This window comes from Chiloscyllium plagiosum, unplaced genomic scaffold (assembly GCF_037043375.1).
Source record: "Chiloscyllium plagiosum isolate Xiang-an unplaced genomic scaffold, Cpla_swu_hap1 HiC_scaffold_19, whole genome shotgun sequence".
Taxonomy (NCBI): Eukaryota; Metazoa; Chordata; class Chondrichthyes; order Orectolobiformes; family Hemiscylliidae; genus Chiloscyllium; species Chiloscyllium plagiosum.
The window spans coordinates 72896611-72911297 of NW_028270157.1; the positions used below are offsets into that span (position 1 = coordinate 72896611).

General features: G+C 41.5%; 1 protein-coding gene across 2 annotated transcripts in view; it reads left to right on the forward strand.

Annotated features, from left to right (window-relative positions):
* Positions 1-14687, forward strand: part of ccdc77 (coiled-coil domain containing 77) — a 69628-nt gene that overhangs the window by 24855 nt on the left and 30086 nt on the right. For both annotated transcript variants that reach the window (XM_043708904.2, XM_043708903.2), the window contains exons 5-7: positions 2736-2796; positions 10450-10541; positions 12139-12287. In XM_043708904.2, coding sequence (XP_043564839.2) covers positions 2736-2796; positions 10450-10541; positions 12139-12287 — 302 coding nt within the window. The remainder of the gene's footprint in view (positions 1-2735; positions 2797-10449; positions 10542-12138; positions 12288-14687) is intronic.

A 14687-nucleotide genomic window follows, 5' to 3' on the forward strand; every position in this document is an offset into this window, starting at 1 on the left:
TACAGTGTGGAAACAGGCCTTTCGGCCCAACAAGCCCACACCGACCCGCCGAAGCGCAAACCACCCATACCCCTACATTTACCCCTTACCTAACACTACGGACAATTTAGCATGGCCAATTCACCTGACCTGCACATCTTTGGACTGTGGGAGGAAACCGGAGCACCTGGAGGAAACCCATGCAGACACGGGGAGAACGTGCAAACTCCACACAGTCAGTCGCCTGAGGCGGGAATTGAACCCGGGTCTCCGGTGCTGTGAGGCAGCCGGTTTCTAATCCAACTTGCCAGATTATTCTGGATTTTATGTGGCTTTACCTTCTTGATCAGTCTCCCATGTGGGATCTTGTCAAAGGCTTTACTGAATTTGATTAAAGCTACATTAACTGGACGGCCCTCATTTATGTGCTTGGTCACATCCTCACAAAGCTCTTTAAGATTTGTTTGACATGACCTAGATCTGACAAACTCATCCTGACTACCCCGATCAAAATGGAGATTAATTGTCCGCTTCAGAAATTTTTGTACTTTATTTTTCACTCCTTATTTATCTTTGAGTAATTTAAAAAATACTCTGTCCAACATACTGTTCCCAAAATACAATTTGAGTATCTCTCAACAAATACTTACCTTTAGACTGCGGGATTGTGCCAGCTGTATCCTCGGGACAGGTACCTGGTTCAAACTGGTGCTCGATCCTCAGTGGGAGACCTTATTGAATGAGATGCCTACTTCCTTAAAAACATTCTTGGGAAAATGGGTATTTCCTTCAGCCTTTATGAAACAAGTGAACATTTCTATGGTGCTATGAAAAATGGAGAGCTCAATGATTATCAGACATCAAAATGAACCGTGTACTGGGTATGGGGATCAGTATACTGCAATGGTTAAAGACAACAGGATAAGGATGCAAGTGCCTAAAGCATACAAATATTTGATTTGGAGCAGCAAAATGCCCCAGCCCCTTAACTCTGCTCTAATACTTAATAAAATCATGACTGATCTGATTACTCCACATTCCTGCCAATCATGATTATATTTCTCCCCTTGCTTCCCAAGAATCTATCCAAGTCTGCCTTACAAATGCTCAGATTCTGCTTCCATTTCCTTTTGAGGGACTCATGACTGACTGCAAGAAAACATTTCTCTTCTTCCCTGTGTGACAATGCTGCCACTTTAAAAAGGTCATTTTGTCCTTGGTTTTTCAACAGACATCATAAAGGCTGAAGTGTCTAGTTTAACAATGGCAGGGGAGTGGCCAGTTCTCCCAGTTCAGGATTTTTCCAGTTTGTTTTAGCTGTAGAAATCACAAGATGCTGAAGTCTAGAAAAAGGTTTCAAGCTTCAGATGATTCTTGACTGCTTTTCTTGCTGAAATCTCTTTTGATGTTCTCTCCTGCCTGTAAGAATTTGTGTTTCAAATTTCCTTTTTGCCAAGGGGATGTGTTTATGGGATATTGCTAGATTGGAACAGTTCCATAGTTAAGTTGCTGTGTCAGGTCGATTAGGTTTTCCAATAGTTAAGTTATTCGAAATTCTGTTTTCTTTTGTTGGTGTTTAATGTAGTGTTTAAATAAATTCTGTTTTGCATCACACGTGGAACATCCACTTCGCATTTGTCTTTAAAATAAGAAAAAATTAGGGTCTAGCCTACCTTCTTAAAATATTTTGAGGGGATTTAGCCTGGTCCAGAACACCTGTCTTAAATGAGTGACCCCCTTGGAATTCTACAGTCATTCTCCATTTAAGAAATGCTCTGCTTTTTCATTCTTCCTGTTAAAATGAACATTTTCCAGTTTCCAGATTGTTGCCCATTCACTCAACCTATCCATTTACCTCTGTAAACTCCTTGTGTTTTCTTCACAACATATTTTCTTACCCATCTTGCTGTCATCTATGAATCTAACTTTCACTCTCCTTTTCTACATCATCAATGTCATTTGAAAAAAATTGAGACAGCTCTTCCTAATGTATTATTTCCTAACCATAAACTTTTACTTTATGCAATAACTTTTTGGTGTGGGACCTTATCAAATGCTTTCTGGAAATCTAAGTCTGTCTCCAGATTCCCCTTTATCCACAGTGCATGCTGTTCCTTTAAAGAACTCAAATAAACTGGTTTAACACAGTTGCAGCTTGCTTAAAATTTTGAAAGAGGACTTGTTATGCCTGTCAGAAAATATTGAGCATGCTTGGAGCATTTCTTTGATAGGAGAGAAAATGGAGGCAACTATTGGGAGAGTTTTAAGTTATGTAAAACGTGTAGTAGGATAAATATAGAGGATGTTTCCACATGTAAGACAAAAATGGCAATATGTACTAGGCAGTAACTCCAGAATGGTGTTGAATGTGGAGCTTATGACACATGAAATGCAAGCTGGAATAAACTTCAGGGAAAAGAATGAGAGAGCAAGGAATGGATGGATTGTTCATGGAGTTAAATGAGGGAGGGTCAGAGGAGACTTGTGCTCCTGTTAACAATAGTATGGCACTTTCAGACTGGCCTCTGCCTGTGCTGTGATTACTCCATAATTTTTTAACCCATTATTTCATTGAAGAAGTCACATCCAATCTGTGCTGGCTCTTCCCATTTAACATATCTCCAACTGAAAAATAACTTCAGGCTTAGACTAGTTTACTGTAATGACCACCGATTGGCCTGTATGGTATATCCATCTCTCCTTTTTCTGAACATACGACAGTCATCATCCAGTCACTTAATTTAATTGTTTTTCAGGTCACTGTTCCACAACGTACTGTACAACATGGCCACACTGAAGTTACGTCTTCAAAGAAGGGTAAATATTCCATTTTTCCATTTCCACTATCTTTGTGTGCTATAGTTCTGGGTCATTTAAATAATGTTTTTTTCACATTCCCCTGCACTACTTGTCCAGACCTTAAATATATGCCCAATAATCATTGCATTATCAGCTACTGGTGATAGCACTTTTCTGTCCTCTTTATCCAAACCTATGATACATTTGTTTGCTTCTGCCGATTCTTCCCTTGATCTCCTTTGCTCCAAGGATAACAAGCCTAGTTTCCATACTCTAACCTTGTGACTAAAATTCTTAATCTTTGGAGCCATTCTAGCAAATTTTAAGGTCCTCTCAAGGACCCTTAAGTGTGGTGACGATAACTAGATATAGCACTCAAAGTTGTGACGAAACTGTTAGGTGAGCATTTATTGCACATCCCATAAATGCCCAAGATTGGGAGTTTTAGTCTTGAAATACTGCTGATTGGGATAGGTTTACCTACAATGCTGTTTGGAAGGGGATACCAAGAATTGACTCAGCAACATGAAGAAATGGCAATACATTTCCAAATCCGAATGGTATGTAGCTTCTCAGTGTCAAAAATGCAGTTCCTTTTAAAGGTAAGCCAGAATTGATCCAGAGTTGTATGGGAGTATATTACGCTCGTTGGATTTTCTATTTAGACTGGCTTTGCTGACACACACGATCATGCAATGATAGCAACAACATTTCTGAACTGAATTGAAATAAAGCATGTTAAAAGTGTAGGAAACACAAACGTGAAAAAAGAGAAAAAAAATAGTTCAGTTAGAATTTAATTTAAAAAGCTTTGTGTTGTGCAGACAGGAAGATAAAGCAGGAGGTAATCTCTAATTCTGATCAAAGCAAATCTCCTGGTGGCTTTTTAAAGTGAAATGTGAGAGTCACAAATTATGAATGTCCATTTGTGTTTTCACAATTGGAGCCGTATGACCTATGGAAAAATGAGCTGGCAGTGTGGACTGACTTAGAACATAGAACTGTACAGGCCCTTCGGACCTCAATGTTGTGCTGACCTTTTATCCTACTCGAAAATCAAACTAACCCACATACTCTTCAACTATCATCCATGTGCCTATCCAAGAGTCACTTAAATGTCCCGAATGTATCTGACTCCACCACCACTGCTGGCAGTACATTCCATGCACCTACCACTCTCTGTGTAAAGAACTTACCTCTGACATTTCCCTATCACCTTAAAATTATGCCCCCTCATGATAGCCATTTCCACTCTGGGAAAAAGTCTCTGGCTATCCACTCTATCTGTGCCTCTCATCATCATGTACATCTCTATCATGTCACCTCTCATCCTTCTTCACTCCAATGAGAAAAGCCCTAGCTCCCTCAAACTTTCTTCATAAGACATGCCCTCCAGTCCAGGCAGCATCTTGGTAAATCTCTGCACCCTCTCTGAAGCTTCCACATTTTTCCTAAAATGAGGCAACCTGAACTGAACACAATATTCCAAGTGTGGTCTAACCAGGACTCTACAGAACTACAGCATAATCTCGCGGCTCTTAAACTCAATCCTGATTTCTCTAAACAAGATGAAGCCAAGTGGTATTGTCATACAAACGCAGCTAGCTGGAGAAACTCAACAGGTCTGGCAACATCTGTGGCGAGAAAGAGTCAATATTTCAGGTCCAAAGATTGTTTAGAGGTCACATCAACAATTCTCAATGAACAGGTCATTTGCCGGTAAAAGGCCAGGGGGAGGTATGTAGGTGAAGGGAGAGCGTTGGAGGCAGGTGAGGACTCTTGTCCAAACAAATAGACACAGAAGCAAAAGCAATGAAAGAAGTGTTCAATGTCATGTTGTGCCTGAAATTCATTGAGATGGGTGCACAGAGGGAAAGAACTAAGACCCTTTCTGAATACAGAACATTCAGCAGGTGAGACCAGAAGGTCAGATGGATAGGAAATACTTGACGAGGTGGGGGCAAGGAGAACGGATGGAGACAGTGGAAAGAGGAGGAGAGGAAGGTTCCAGAGGAGCCTGGGTATCCCTGAGTTGTTGTAGCTTGTGTTCCCTAACGCCTGAAAAGAAGAGGATGAGTTCTTTGTTAGAATGTCGAACCATCCCAAAAATGAGGTGGAAGTGGCGGCAGGGCAACTGTGAGACAGAGTGAGATGGCACTGATGGAGAGAGAGAGAGATGGAGAGTATGCATGTAGTGGCGCATGGCCCTGTGATAGGATGCATCAAGAACAGCTGAGTGAGGAGCGTTATACATCATGGAGATACCTGTGATCCTGGGTGAATTCGAAACACAAAGGATGAAGCTTCAGCTGGAATTCATGTGGGGTAACTCTGAGCTAGAGGAATTATTGAGGGACATAAGGTCGCTGTGGAAGCGAATTTTGGCAAATACCTTGTCAAACATCTTGTTCTGAAGCAGGATCACTGGACCCAATACATTTTCTCTCTGTAGATGCTGCCAGACCTGATGCATTTCTCCAGATATTTCTGGTTTTTATTTCAGATTTCCAGCTTCCGCAGTTCTTTTGATTTTTGTCAAGGTGGTAAGGCTTTGGTTTTATCCTTACCAGGAAGAAAAGATATTGAGAGTATAGTATTTATGGAACCAGATGTAACTGACCTGGATAGTGAAGAGGGTTTGGAGATTTTAACATAATTTGTGGGCAGAGTTGACGAGAAGGATGACGTTTGGAACCCTAATGAAGAATTGCGAATATTTGATAAGGTTAAGAATGTGGATTGTCAGTCCATCAAAGAATACATCTTGGATTTGAAAGGCTATGTAGATTAAATTCTTTAATCTAATCTTTAATCATTGGCATGCCAGCACTAGTTGTCAATCTCTAATTTGTCATTTAACTGAGTGGCTTATTAGGCCATTTTAAAGGATATTTAAGAATCAGTGATATTACTGCAGTCTGGAGTTGCATCTACACAAGATCAGGAAAGGGCTGCAGATTTCTTTCCCGAAAGGACATTAATGAATCTGACGCAATTTTGCAAATCAATCATACTTTCTTGATCACCGTTATTGAACCTGAATTTGTATGCCAAATTTATTAATTGAATTTAAACTCAACTAGATGCAATGGATGGATTTGAATGCATTTCCACAAAACGTTAGCCTTTCTCTGGACTACATTTTAAGTGTCATTATTCGAGTGGCAGCACTTTTAACCTGGCATCCTGCAACTTTTACAGTGACCATCTGCAATAAGATTTAGAATTAATTCCAGTCTCCACTCAGCCAAAATATTTCCTGTTAGTTATAGTATTTAAATCAATATGTGGAATTCCATTGTAGTGTGAACTTTGCTGAAAAGTGAAGGAAAAGGACTGTGCCAGAATTGTCTGGTACATCAGGAAAATTACTGGTGAAGACGATAATTACTGAGCAGGGGAAGAATCTCGAAGAGATAAGAAGTTTTTCTCTGCTTTGAATTTTTCTTGAATTGAACCTTCTGAATTAAACTGTTTTTTTTATTGGAGTGGGATGGCAGTGACATGATGGAATCCTTACACATTTGGAGTAGTTTGGATAGCATGGACAAAGGGAAAACATTTCTGTTTGTGGATGAGTGGAAACTTCAGAGCCATAATCCACAATAATCACTAGTAAATCTAATATGGAATTTGGGAAAAATCAGAGAGTTATTCAGAGAGTTGAGAATGTCTGAGGTTCACAGCCTGAAGCAGGAAGTGTTTGTATTTGGGATTTATCAAACTATACCTTAATCCTTGTGTTTTTGTAAACCTCTAATAGAGGAGAGCGAGGGTTTTTTTTTTATGTTTTCCTGAATGTCTCTTGATTAAATTTTTTTAACATAAAACATAAGTAATAAGTTATCCGAGAGCAGTATTTTTAGATGAGTAAATCTGTGCTACTTTCTGGGTCTATAGATTAAGGTGCAGAGATGGCCTTTAGAATTATGTGCTCTCCCTGTTGGATGTGGGAGATTAGGGAGAAATTCGATGTTCGTGATAATTATGACTGCAGGAAGTGTGTTTGGTTATGAATCTTATCAGATCGCATGCATCATTTAGAGTGGCAGTTAGTGTCAATGAGGAATTTACAGGAACCAGGGACTGTGATGAATGGCAGTTTCAGGCAGGTTGCAAAACCGCAGAAAGAATCAGCTAGATGGGTTACTGCTTGAAAACATGGGAGAGGTAAGCAAGTAGTGCAGGATTCTCCTGTGCCTATCCCCGTCTCAAGCCAGTATGCGGTTTTTGGAAATAAAAGGGGTTATGACTCTCCGGGGAATGTTTCTGTGGCTGACAGCAAGATATCAGAATGATGTGTTATCTCCCTGGTGCCGGGATCAAAGGGGTCTCTGAGAGGGTGCAGAATATTCTCAAAGGGAAGAGTAACCAGCAGGAGGTCATTGCACACATCAGTACCAACAATATAGGAAGAGAAAGGGACGAGCTTCTGAAGTGGGAGTAGAGGAAATTTGGCAGGAGGTTAAAAAGTCAGACTTCAAGAGTTGTTATATCTAGATTACTCCTGGTTCCACATGCTAGTGAGGGTCGGAGTAGGCGGATAGAGCAGATGAATGCATGGCTGAGGAGTTGGTGCAGGGGACACAGATTTGTATTTTTGGATCATTGGAATCTCATCTGAGGTAGAAGTGACCTGTTTGGGGGAGGAGGTGGGACCCAGACAGATAATGAGAAAAGAGATAAGTTGGAGACTGGAACAGCTGAGAAGAGGAGCAAGTCAATTACTCCAGGCAGGCAAGAGCAAGAAAGTCAATGAAGTAGGACTGATAAATTAAGTTACAATTATTTCAATGCAAGAGACCTATCAGGTAAGGTAGATGAGCTGGGCATGGTTGAGAACATTGAACTAGGCAGTCGTTGCTATTCCAGAAACATGGCTTAGGGAAGGGCAGGACTGACAGCTTGATATTCTGGGGTATTGATGTTATGGGAAGGATAGAAAGGGGGGCAAGAGAGGAGGTGGAGTGACATTTTTGGTACAGGATAATGTTACAGCTGTGCTTCATAGAATCTCAGAATCCCTACAGTATGGAAACCATTCGACCCAACCAGTCCATGCTGACTCTCTGAAGAGCATCCCACCCAGAGTGACCCCACTACTTTATCCCTGCATTTCCTATGGCCAATTCACCTAACCAACATATCCCTGAATACTATTGGAAATCTAGCACGGCCTGCGCATAGTCTTTGGACTATGGGAAGAAACTAGAGCACCCGGAGGAAACCCACACAGACACTGAGAATGTTGGCAGAGGCTGGAATTGAACCTGGGCCCCTGGCGCTGTGAAGCAGTCATGTTAACCATTGAGCGACGTGCTGCCCCCACTTTTGGTCTTTTTTTTAATGTCTGTCACCCTGTCTCAATTATCTCTACCCCAAGCCCTATTTTCACAGCCCTCTGCCTAGATCGCTGTACTTGGGGAGGATATTCCTGGCAATGCATCTAGTGAAGGTGTTTGTGTGGAAGTGAGCAATAAGAAAGGGGTGATCACCTTATTGGGATTGTACCATAACAGCTCCCCCCTCATTATTAATATCAGTAGGAAATTGAGAACCAAATTTGTAAGGTGCTCTCTGTAAGAATGATAGGGTTGTAATGGTAGGGGATTTTAACTTTCCCAACAGACTAGGGCTGCCATAGTGTTAAGGGTTTGGATGGAGGGGAATTTAAGTGTGCACAAGAAAAGTTTCAATATGCAGATTTACAACTAGAAAATGAACAAAACATGACCTTCTCTTGGGAAATAAGGCACAGAAAGTGACTGAGGTGTCAGTGGGGGAGCACTTTGGAGCCGATGATCATAATTCTATTCATCTTAAAATAGTTATGGAAAATAACCTTTCCTCCTTCTTTGCTCTAATGTGAAAGCCCTAGTTCCCTCAAACTCTCTTCATCAGACATGCCCTTCAGTCCAGGCAGTATCCTGGTAAACCTCTTCTGCACCCTCTCTAAAGCTTCCACATCCTTCCTGTAATGAGGCAACCAAAACTGAAGACAATATTCCAAGTGTGGTCTAACCAGGACTCTATAAAGTTGCAGCCTGACCTCACGGCTTTTAAAACTTAATCCCCCTGCTGATGAAAGCCAACACGCTATACACTTTCTTAACGACCCTATCAACTTGGCTGACAACTTTGAGGGATCTGTGAACATGGACCCCAAGATCCCTCTGTTCCTCCATATTGCCAAGAATCCTGCATTTAACCCTGTATTCTGCATTCGAATTCGACCTTCCAAAATGAATCAGCTTACACTTTACCAGGTTGAACTCCATCTGCCACTTCTCAGCCCAGCTCTGCATCCTGTCAATGTCCTGTTGGAACCTACAACAGCCCTCTACATTATCTACAACTCCACCACCCTTCGTGTCATCGCCAAACTTACTAACCCACCCTTCTATTTCCTCATCCAAATCATGTATGAAAATCACAAAGAGCAGCAGTCTCAGAACCGATCTCTGCGAAACATCGCTGGTCACCAAGCTCCAAGCTGAATAGCTCCAGTTCTTCTGCCATTTCTTTGTTTCCATTGTAATTTCCACAGTTTTTAACTATAAATGAACTACCAAAATTTGTCTTTATTAATATTTTGTTTCATATATTTATCAAACTTTTATGATTTAACTTTGCAAGAAACAAAAATTTACTCTCATACTTGATTTTCCCACGCTTGATCAAACTTCTTGCCCTCTTTTGCTGAATTTTGAAATGTTCGTAATACTCTGACTCGCTACTTTTTCTGGCAATTTTATTTGTCTCCTCTTTGGATCTAATACTATCCCATATTTAATTTTGAGCCACATGAGTGGGCCACATTTCCTATTTTAATTTTGTGCCCGACAAGAATGAATAATTATTGTAATTCATGCATGCATTCTTGAAATATTAACCTTTGGCTATCCACTGTCAATGTTTTTAGTAAAGTTCTGAGGAGAAAGTGAGGTCTGCAGATGCTGGAGATCAGAGATGGAAATGTGTTGCTGGAAAAGCGCAGCAGGTCAGGCAGCATCTAGGGAACAGGAGAATCGACGTCTCGGGCATTCTTCAGGAAGTTTTAGTAAAGTTCCCCAATTTATGCCTTGAACCCTCATAGTTTCCAGTATTTACATTCAGGCCCTTATTTGGATTCTACTACTTCACTCTCCGTCTTAATGAAGAATTCTATCATAATATGGTCACCCTTGCCCCAGGAAGGGACCCACACAACCACATTTGTTAATTAGTCCTTTCTCATATCACAGTACCCAGTCTTGGAATAATCTGAATAGTGCAGTGAGTAGAGTGCATGGAGACCGAAAGGAACCATGCTGGGGAAGGAGAAAGAAAAGTTGAAACACTTAGGAGAATTCTGCATCTGAACAAGTCAATTAGTAGCTGCCAGTCTGGGTCATTAGTAAATAACTACATGTTCGGTTGTGTAACTGGTATGATCGGTTTAAGAACTCATTCTCCATCATTCCTTTTCTCCAGAAACTGATGTGTGCATTAATTGGAATAATTCTTGAAATTGTTTGAACTATAATTGCAATTCTATTTTTAAAATTTCTTATTTCAGCATTATTAATGTGAGACATTACTTTCTTAGAAGCTAAATATATCATATCAATAATTGTGTTTTATGGCTACTGTGATTTTGAAAAATTTATGATGTGTTTTGCCTTCAAAAAGGTCTTAAAAAAGTACCATCAAAAGTGACCAGAGCTGTTAGTCCAACTATCCCAGACAACTATCAGAGAGATAATCAAACTCTGCTACTACAGGTACGTAGAGTGTTGCCACACTGGTCCAAGCTTGGCAGCTGTACATATGCATGGTGCAGTGAGACCCAGACTGTGTTTTTGTAGATATGTAGATTACTCTTGCATTTGTATCGAGATATTGCAGTGTGAGCCCAAATTCTGTTATTGTTTTTAAACAAAGCATGATAAAAATAAGTTGTTTGATTAGTCTAACTTTATTGCTGCTTCACATTCTGCACACAAGCTCAGGCCACATCAGTGGCCATGCTACCACTAGAATAAGTAAAATCAGTTTTCAGTAACAAAAACATTTCCAACTCCTAGCGAGTGAAATTTCACAATTTTGAAGTATTTAAAGTTCAAAGAATATGTACTGGAAAAATGATGTGGGGTAACTCTTGGTCGATAGTTTTGTGAACTGGTGCATCTTTACCTGACCCAGCCAGCACTCAGTACACAAACAGGATACTGGAAGAACACAGCAAGCTAGACAGCATCAGGAGGTGGAGGAGTCAATGTTTGGGTCAAGACCCTTCATCAGGATGGGGGGAAGGGCGAGGGTGCTCAGAAATAAATATAGGGAGCGAGTGGGGCTGGGGGAAAGATAGGTGTGATAGCGATAGGTGGACGCAGGTGGGGGGTGTTATTGTGATAGGTCAGTGGGATGGGTGGAGCAGATAGGTAGGAAGGAAGATTGTCAGGTAAGGTCAGATGAAGGAGGTAAGATGGATAGTAAGAGATGGATGTGGAATGAGATTGGGGTGGGGAGACAGTGAACCTAGTGAGGGAGGAGGTGGAATGGAAGGGAGGAGACGGGGCTGGAAGGGGAGCCAGGGAATAGGTGGAAAGGTTATTTGAAATTGGAGAACTCAATGTTAAGTCGTCTGGGTTGTTGGCTGCTCCGATGGAAGATGAAGTGTTCTGTCTCCAATTTGCCGTCTGATTCGCTGCAGCAATGTAGGGGCAGTGGGAGGAGGAATTGAACTGGGTGGTGGTAGGGAGGTCAGGCTGGCCATTTAGGGTCCAGTGACGATGCTTTGTGAAATGGCCACCTCGTCTATGTTTAGTTTCACCCATCTAGAGGAGACCACATTTGGAGTGCTAGATGCAGTAGACTAGGTTGGAGATGATGTAGGTGAACCTCTGTCTCACCTGTTTGGGGCCCTGAATGAGGGAGGTGGTGTATGGGCAGGTGTTGCATCTTCTCTGGTTAGAGGGGAAGGTGTTGGCGTGCGGTTCTCCTCCAATCTCAGGTTCCCACTTTCTTGCATTGCTGCTCCTCCATTTTCTAAGATTGTATCTGGAGAAGCAACAAAAGCATGACTGAGGAAATCTGTAATTAGAGGAGCTGGAGCAAAACGTACAGGAGAAGCAACTCTGCCTTTTCTATGTACCAGGGTAGCGTGCATTCTCTTGCATTTTTTGGTTAATCATTGAATTTTCAAGGGCTTTTGAGAGAAAATTTGTCCAGGCCACCTATGTGTTTTGAGCCCTATGCCCAAAGTTTTCCATATATCACATTGTGTGTTATATTGTTGATCTACAGCTTCTTGTGGTAAGGACATTTCTTCTTACTGTTTGCTTTTATTGTTCTCTTCCCAACATCCAACTCTCCAAGGTTGAAGCCTTGCAGTCTCAGTTGCAGGAGCAGACACAGTTGGCGAAAGAGCAAACTGATGCATTGTTGGAGGATCGAAGGATTCGTATGGAGGAGGCACACGTGCAGCATGAACGGGATAAAGACAAAATCAAATCTCTGGCAGAGAAGTCAGTTAATGCAGAGTACAACAGTCAGTAATTGCTGTGAACCAGTGCTTAATTCCTACATGTTACTTAATCTGCTGCAGCTCTGTGATCAGAATAGGGTGCACTGTGGAACAATGTTGAGTCACAAATGGGATGTCTCAAGTGGAATTTTCCTTGACTTTGTGAGTCATATAGTAAATATCACAGGATCCATTTATTGGTGGCAGGCTAAGGCAACCTAATAGCTCAGTGGTTAGCACTGCTGCCTCACAGCATCAGGGATCCAAATTTGACTCCATTCTGGGTGTCAGTCTATTTGGAGTTTGTATATTCTCCCTCTCTGCATGGGTTTCCTCCGGGTGCTCTAGTTTCCTCCCACAATCCAAAGATATGCAGGTTAGGTGCATTGGTGATGGTAAATTGCACAGTATCAAGGGATGTGCCAGCTAAGTAGATTAGCCATGGGAAATGCAGGGATAGTGTAGAGGGAAAGTGTGGATTAAATGGGCCAAATGGCCGCCTTCACCACGATAAAGGTTCTATGATTCTGTTGAGTGATATCGACTGAGACAATAGATCCAAAAGCTTGTATTTTTATAGCCCTTTATATTGCAAATGTTTGGAGATATCTCAAGTATTATTGAACAAAATTTGCCCCAAGAATTTAGGTAACATTTTAAAGTGGGAGCAGCGAGGAGGGAACTTTTTCGCAAGAGAATTCCACAGCTAGTCCTACTGAGCTAATTAAAATTGAAGTGGACAAGAGGGCAGAACTGAGTATACTAGGCGAAAATGAGTACTGCAGATGTAGAGATTAGAGTCAAGAGTGTGGTGCTGGAAAAGCACAGCAGGTCAGGCAGCATCTGAGGAGCAGAAAAATTGACGTTTCAGGTAAAATCCTGTCATCAGGAGTGAGGCTGGGAGCCGTGGGGGGAGTGTCGGGGGGAGAGGTTGGAAAAGCACAGTATACTGTCCACATGGCTTGACGATTATAGTCCCAAGAATGCCCAAGAGGCTTGATCCCATTCATCACAAAGGAGTCAGCATTATTATCACCTCATTCACATGATAAACTTTCACTCACTCCACCACCAACACACAGTTCTGGCAGTGTGTTCCATGTAGAAGATGCACTTCAGCAAGTCACCAAGCTTCCTTCAACAGCACCTTTCAAGCCTGCAACTCTACCACCTAGAAGAATGTAATTAGGAGACATTTGGGAACACAATTAGGAAGTTCCCCTTCAAGTTAAACACCATCTTGATGTAGCACTATATCACCCTTCATTCACTGTCACTCAGTACAAATTCTGGAACTCACTCCTATGTGTGTACCAATACCCCAAGGAATACCATGGTTCACGAAGGCTACTAACCACTTTCTCAAGGGCAACTCTGGATCAGCCTGGATCAATTGTGGATGACCTAACCAACACTCCCCTATGAATGAGGAGGTTTTTGTTGGTAGGTTGATGGGACTAGGGAGCTACAGAGGGTGATGCTGGTGATAAAGTTACTACTTTCTGTGATCTATTTCAATTAGCCTGTTTTTGATATCTAATCAAAATTGGTCAACTATGCGTAAGACGTTAAACTGGGCAGAGTGGAGATAGCCACACAGAATTGACCAAGTGATTCAGGTACAATGTGAACTAAATGATAAATAGTAAATGGGGTTTACTCTAGGCTGGTTGGAAGTTTGATACATGGGACAAACCAGTGGACATCACAGAAATACCCTGAATGATGTTGAACTAGCGAGTGAAATTAAAAAAGACTGCGGAGATAGCAGGCTTAACATGGGGAACTAATGAAGGGTAGTAATGTAATAGAGTACAGAGCTTTGATCACACCACAACAAGAACTGTCTGACTTTGGTAACTGAGTTTGTAGTGAAATATGGAATTACTGTTGACAGTGCTAAGTAGAATTATAGATCAATCTTCAGTGATCCTCAGTTGTGACAAAAGACAGCAAACATGGACTTTGTAAGGTAAAACTTTGAAGAATAAATTTAGCAGTGGTTAGTTCAAATTAATCACAAGGAAACTTTGAACTGCCTGCTATCATAAGTGCTGCAGGATTGAAAGAAGAATCAGTTATTGCTGTGCTGATGGGGATGCAAAAACCTTTCACAGCAATATTCTATGGAAAACCTGTGTCAACTTGACGAATTTTGTTTATTCTCCGTGTGGTGGTTGATGGCTGCTTTGATGCTGACCTGCATTACTGCTATGTTTGGTCAGATAAGGACTTATCCCCAGGCTTCTTCTGACTTTGCATTATCATTTGTTCTAGAGGAAAACTTGGATCTCCCTACACAGAGATCTGCTTGTGAGCATCACTTGGGGGAAGAGTCCTTTCTTTGAGAGGCCTTAAGTGTGGAGGTAATTTGTGAAGGGATCTGGTGTTGATTTGGTTA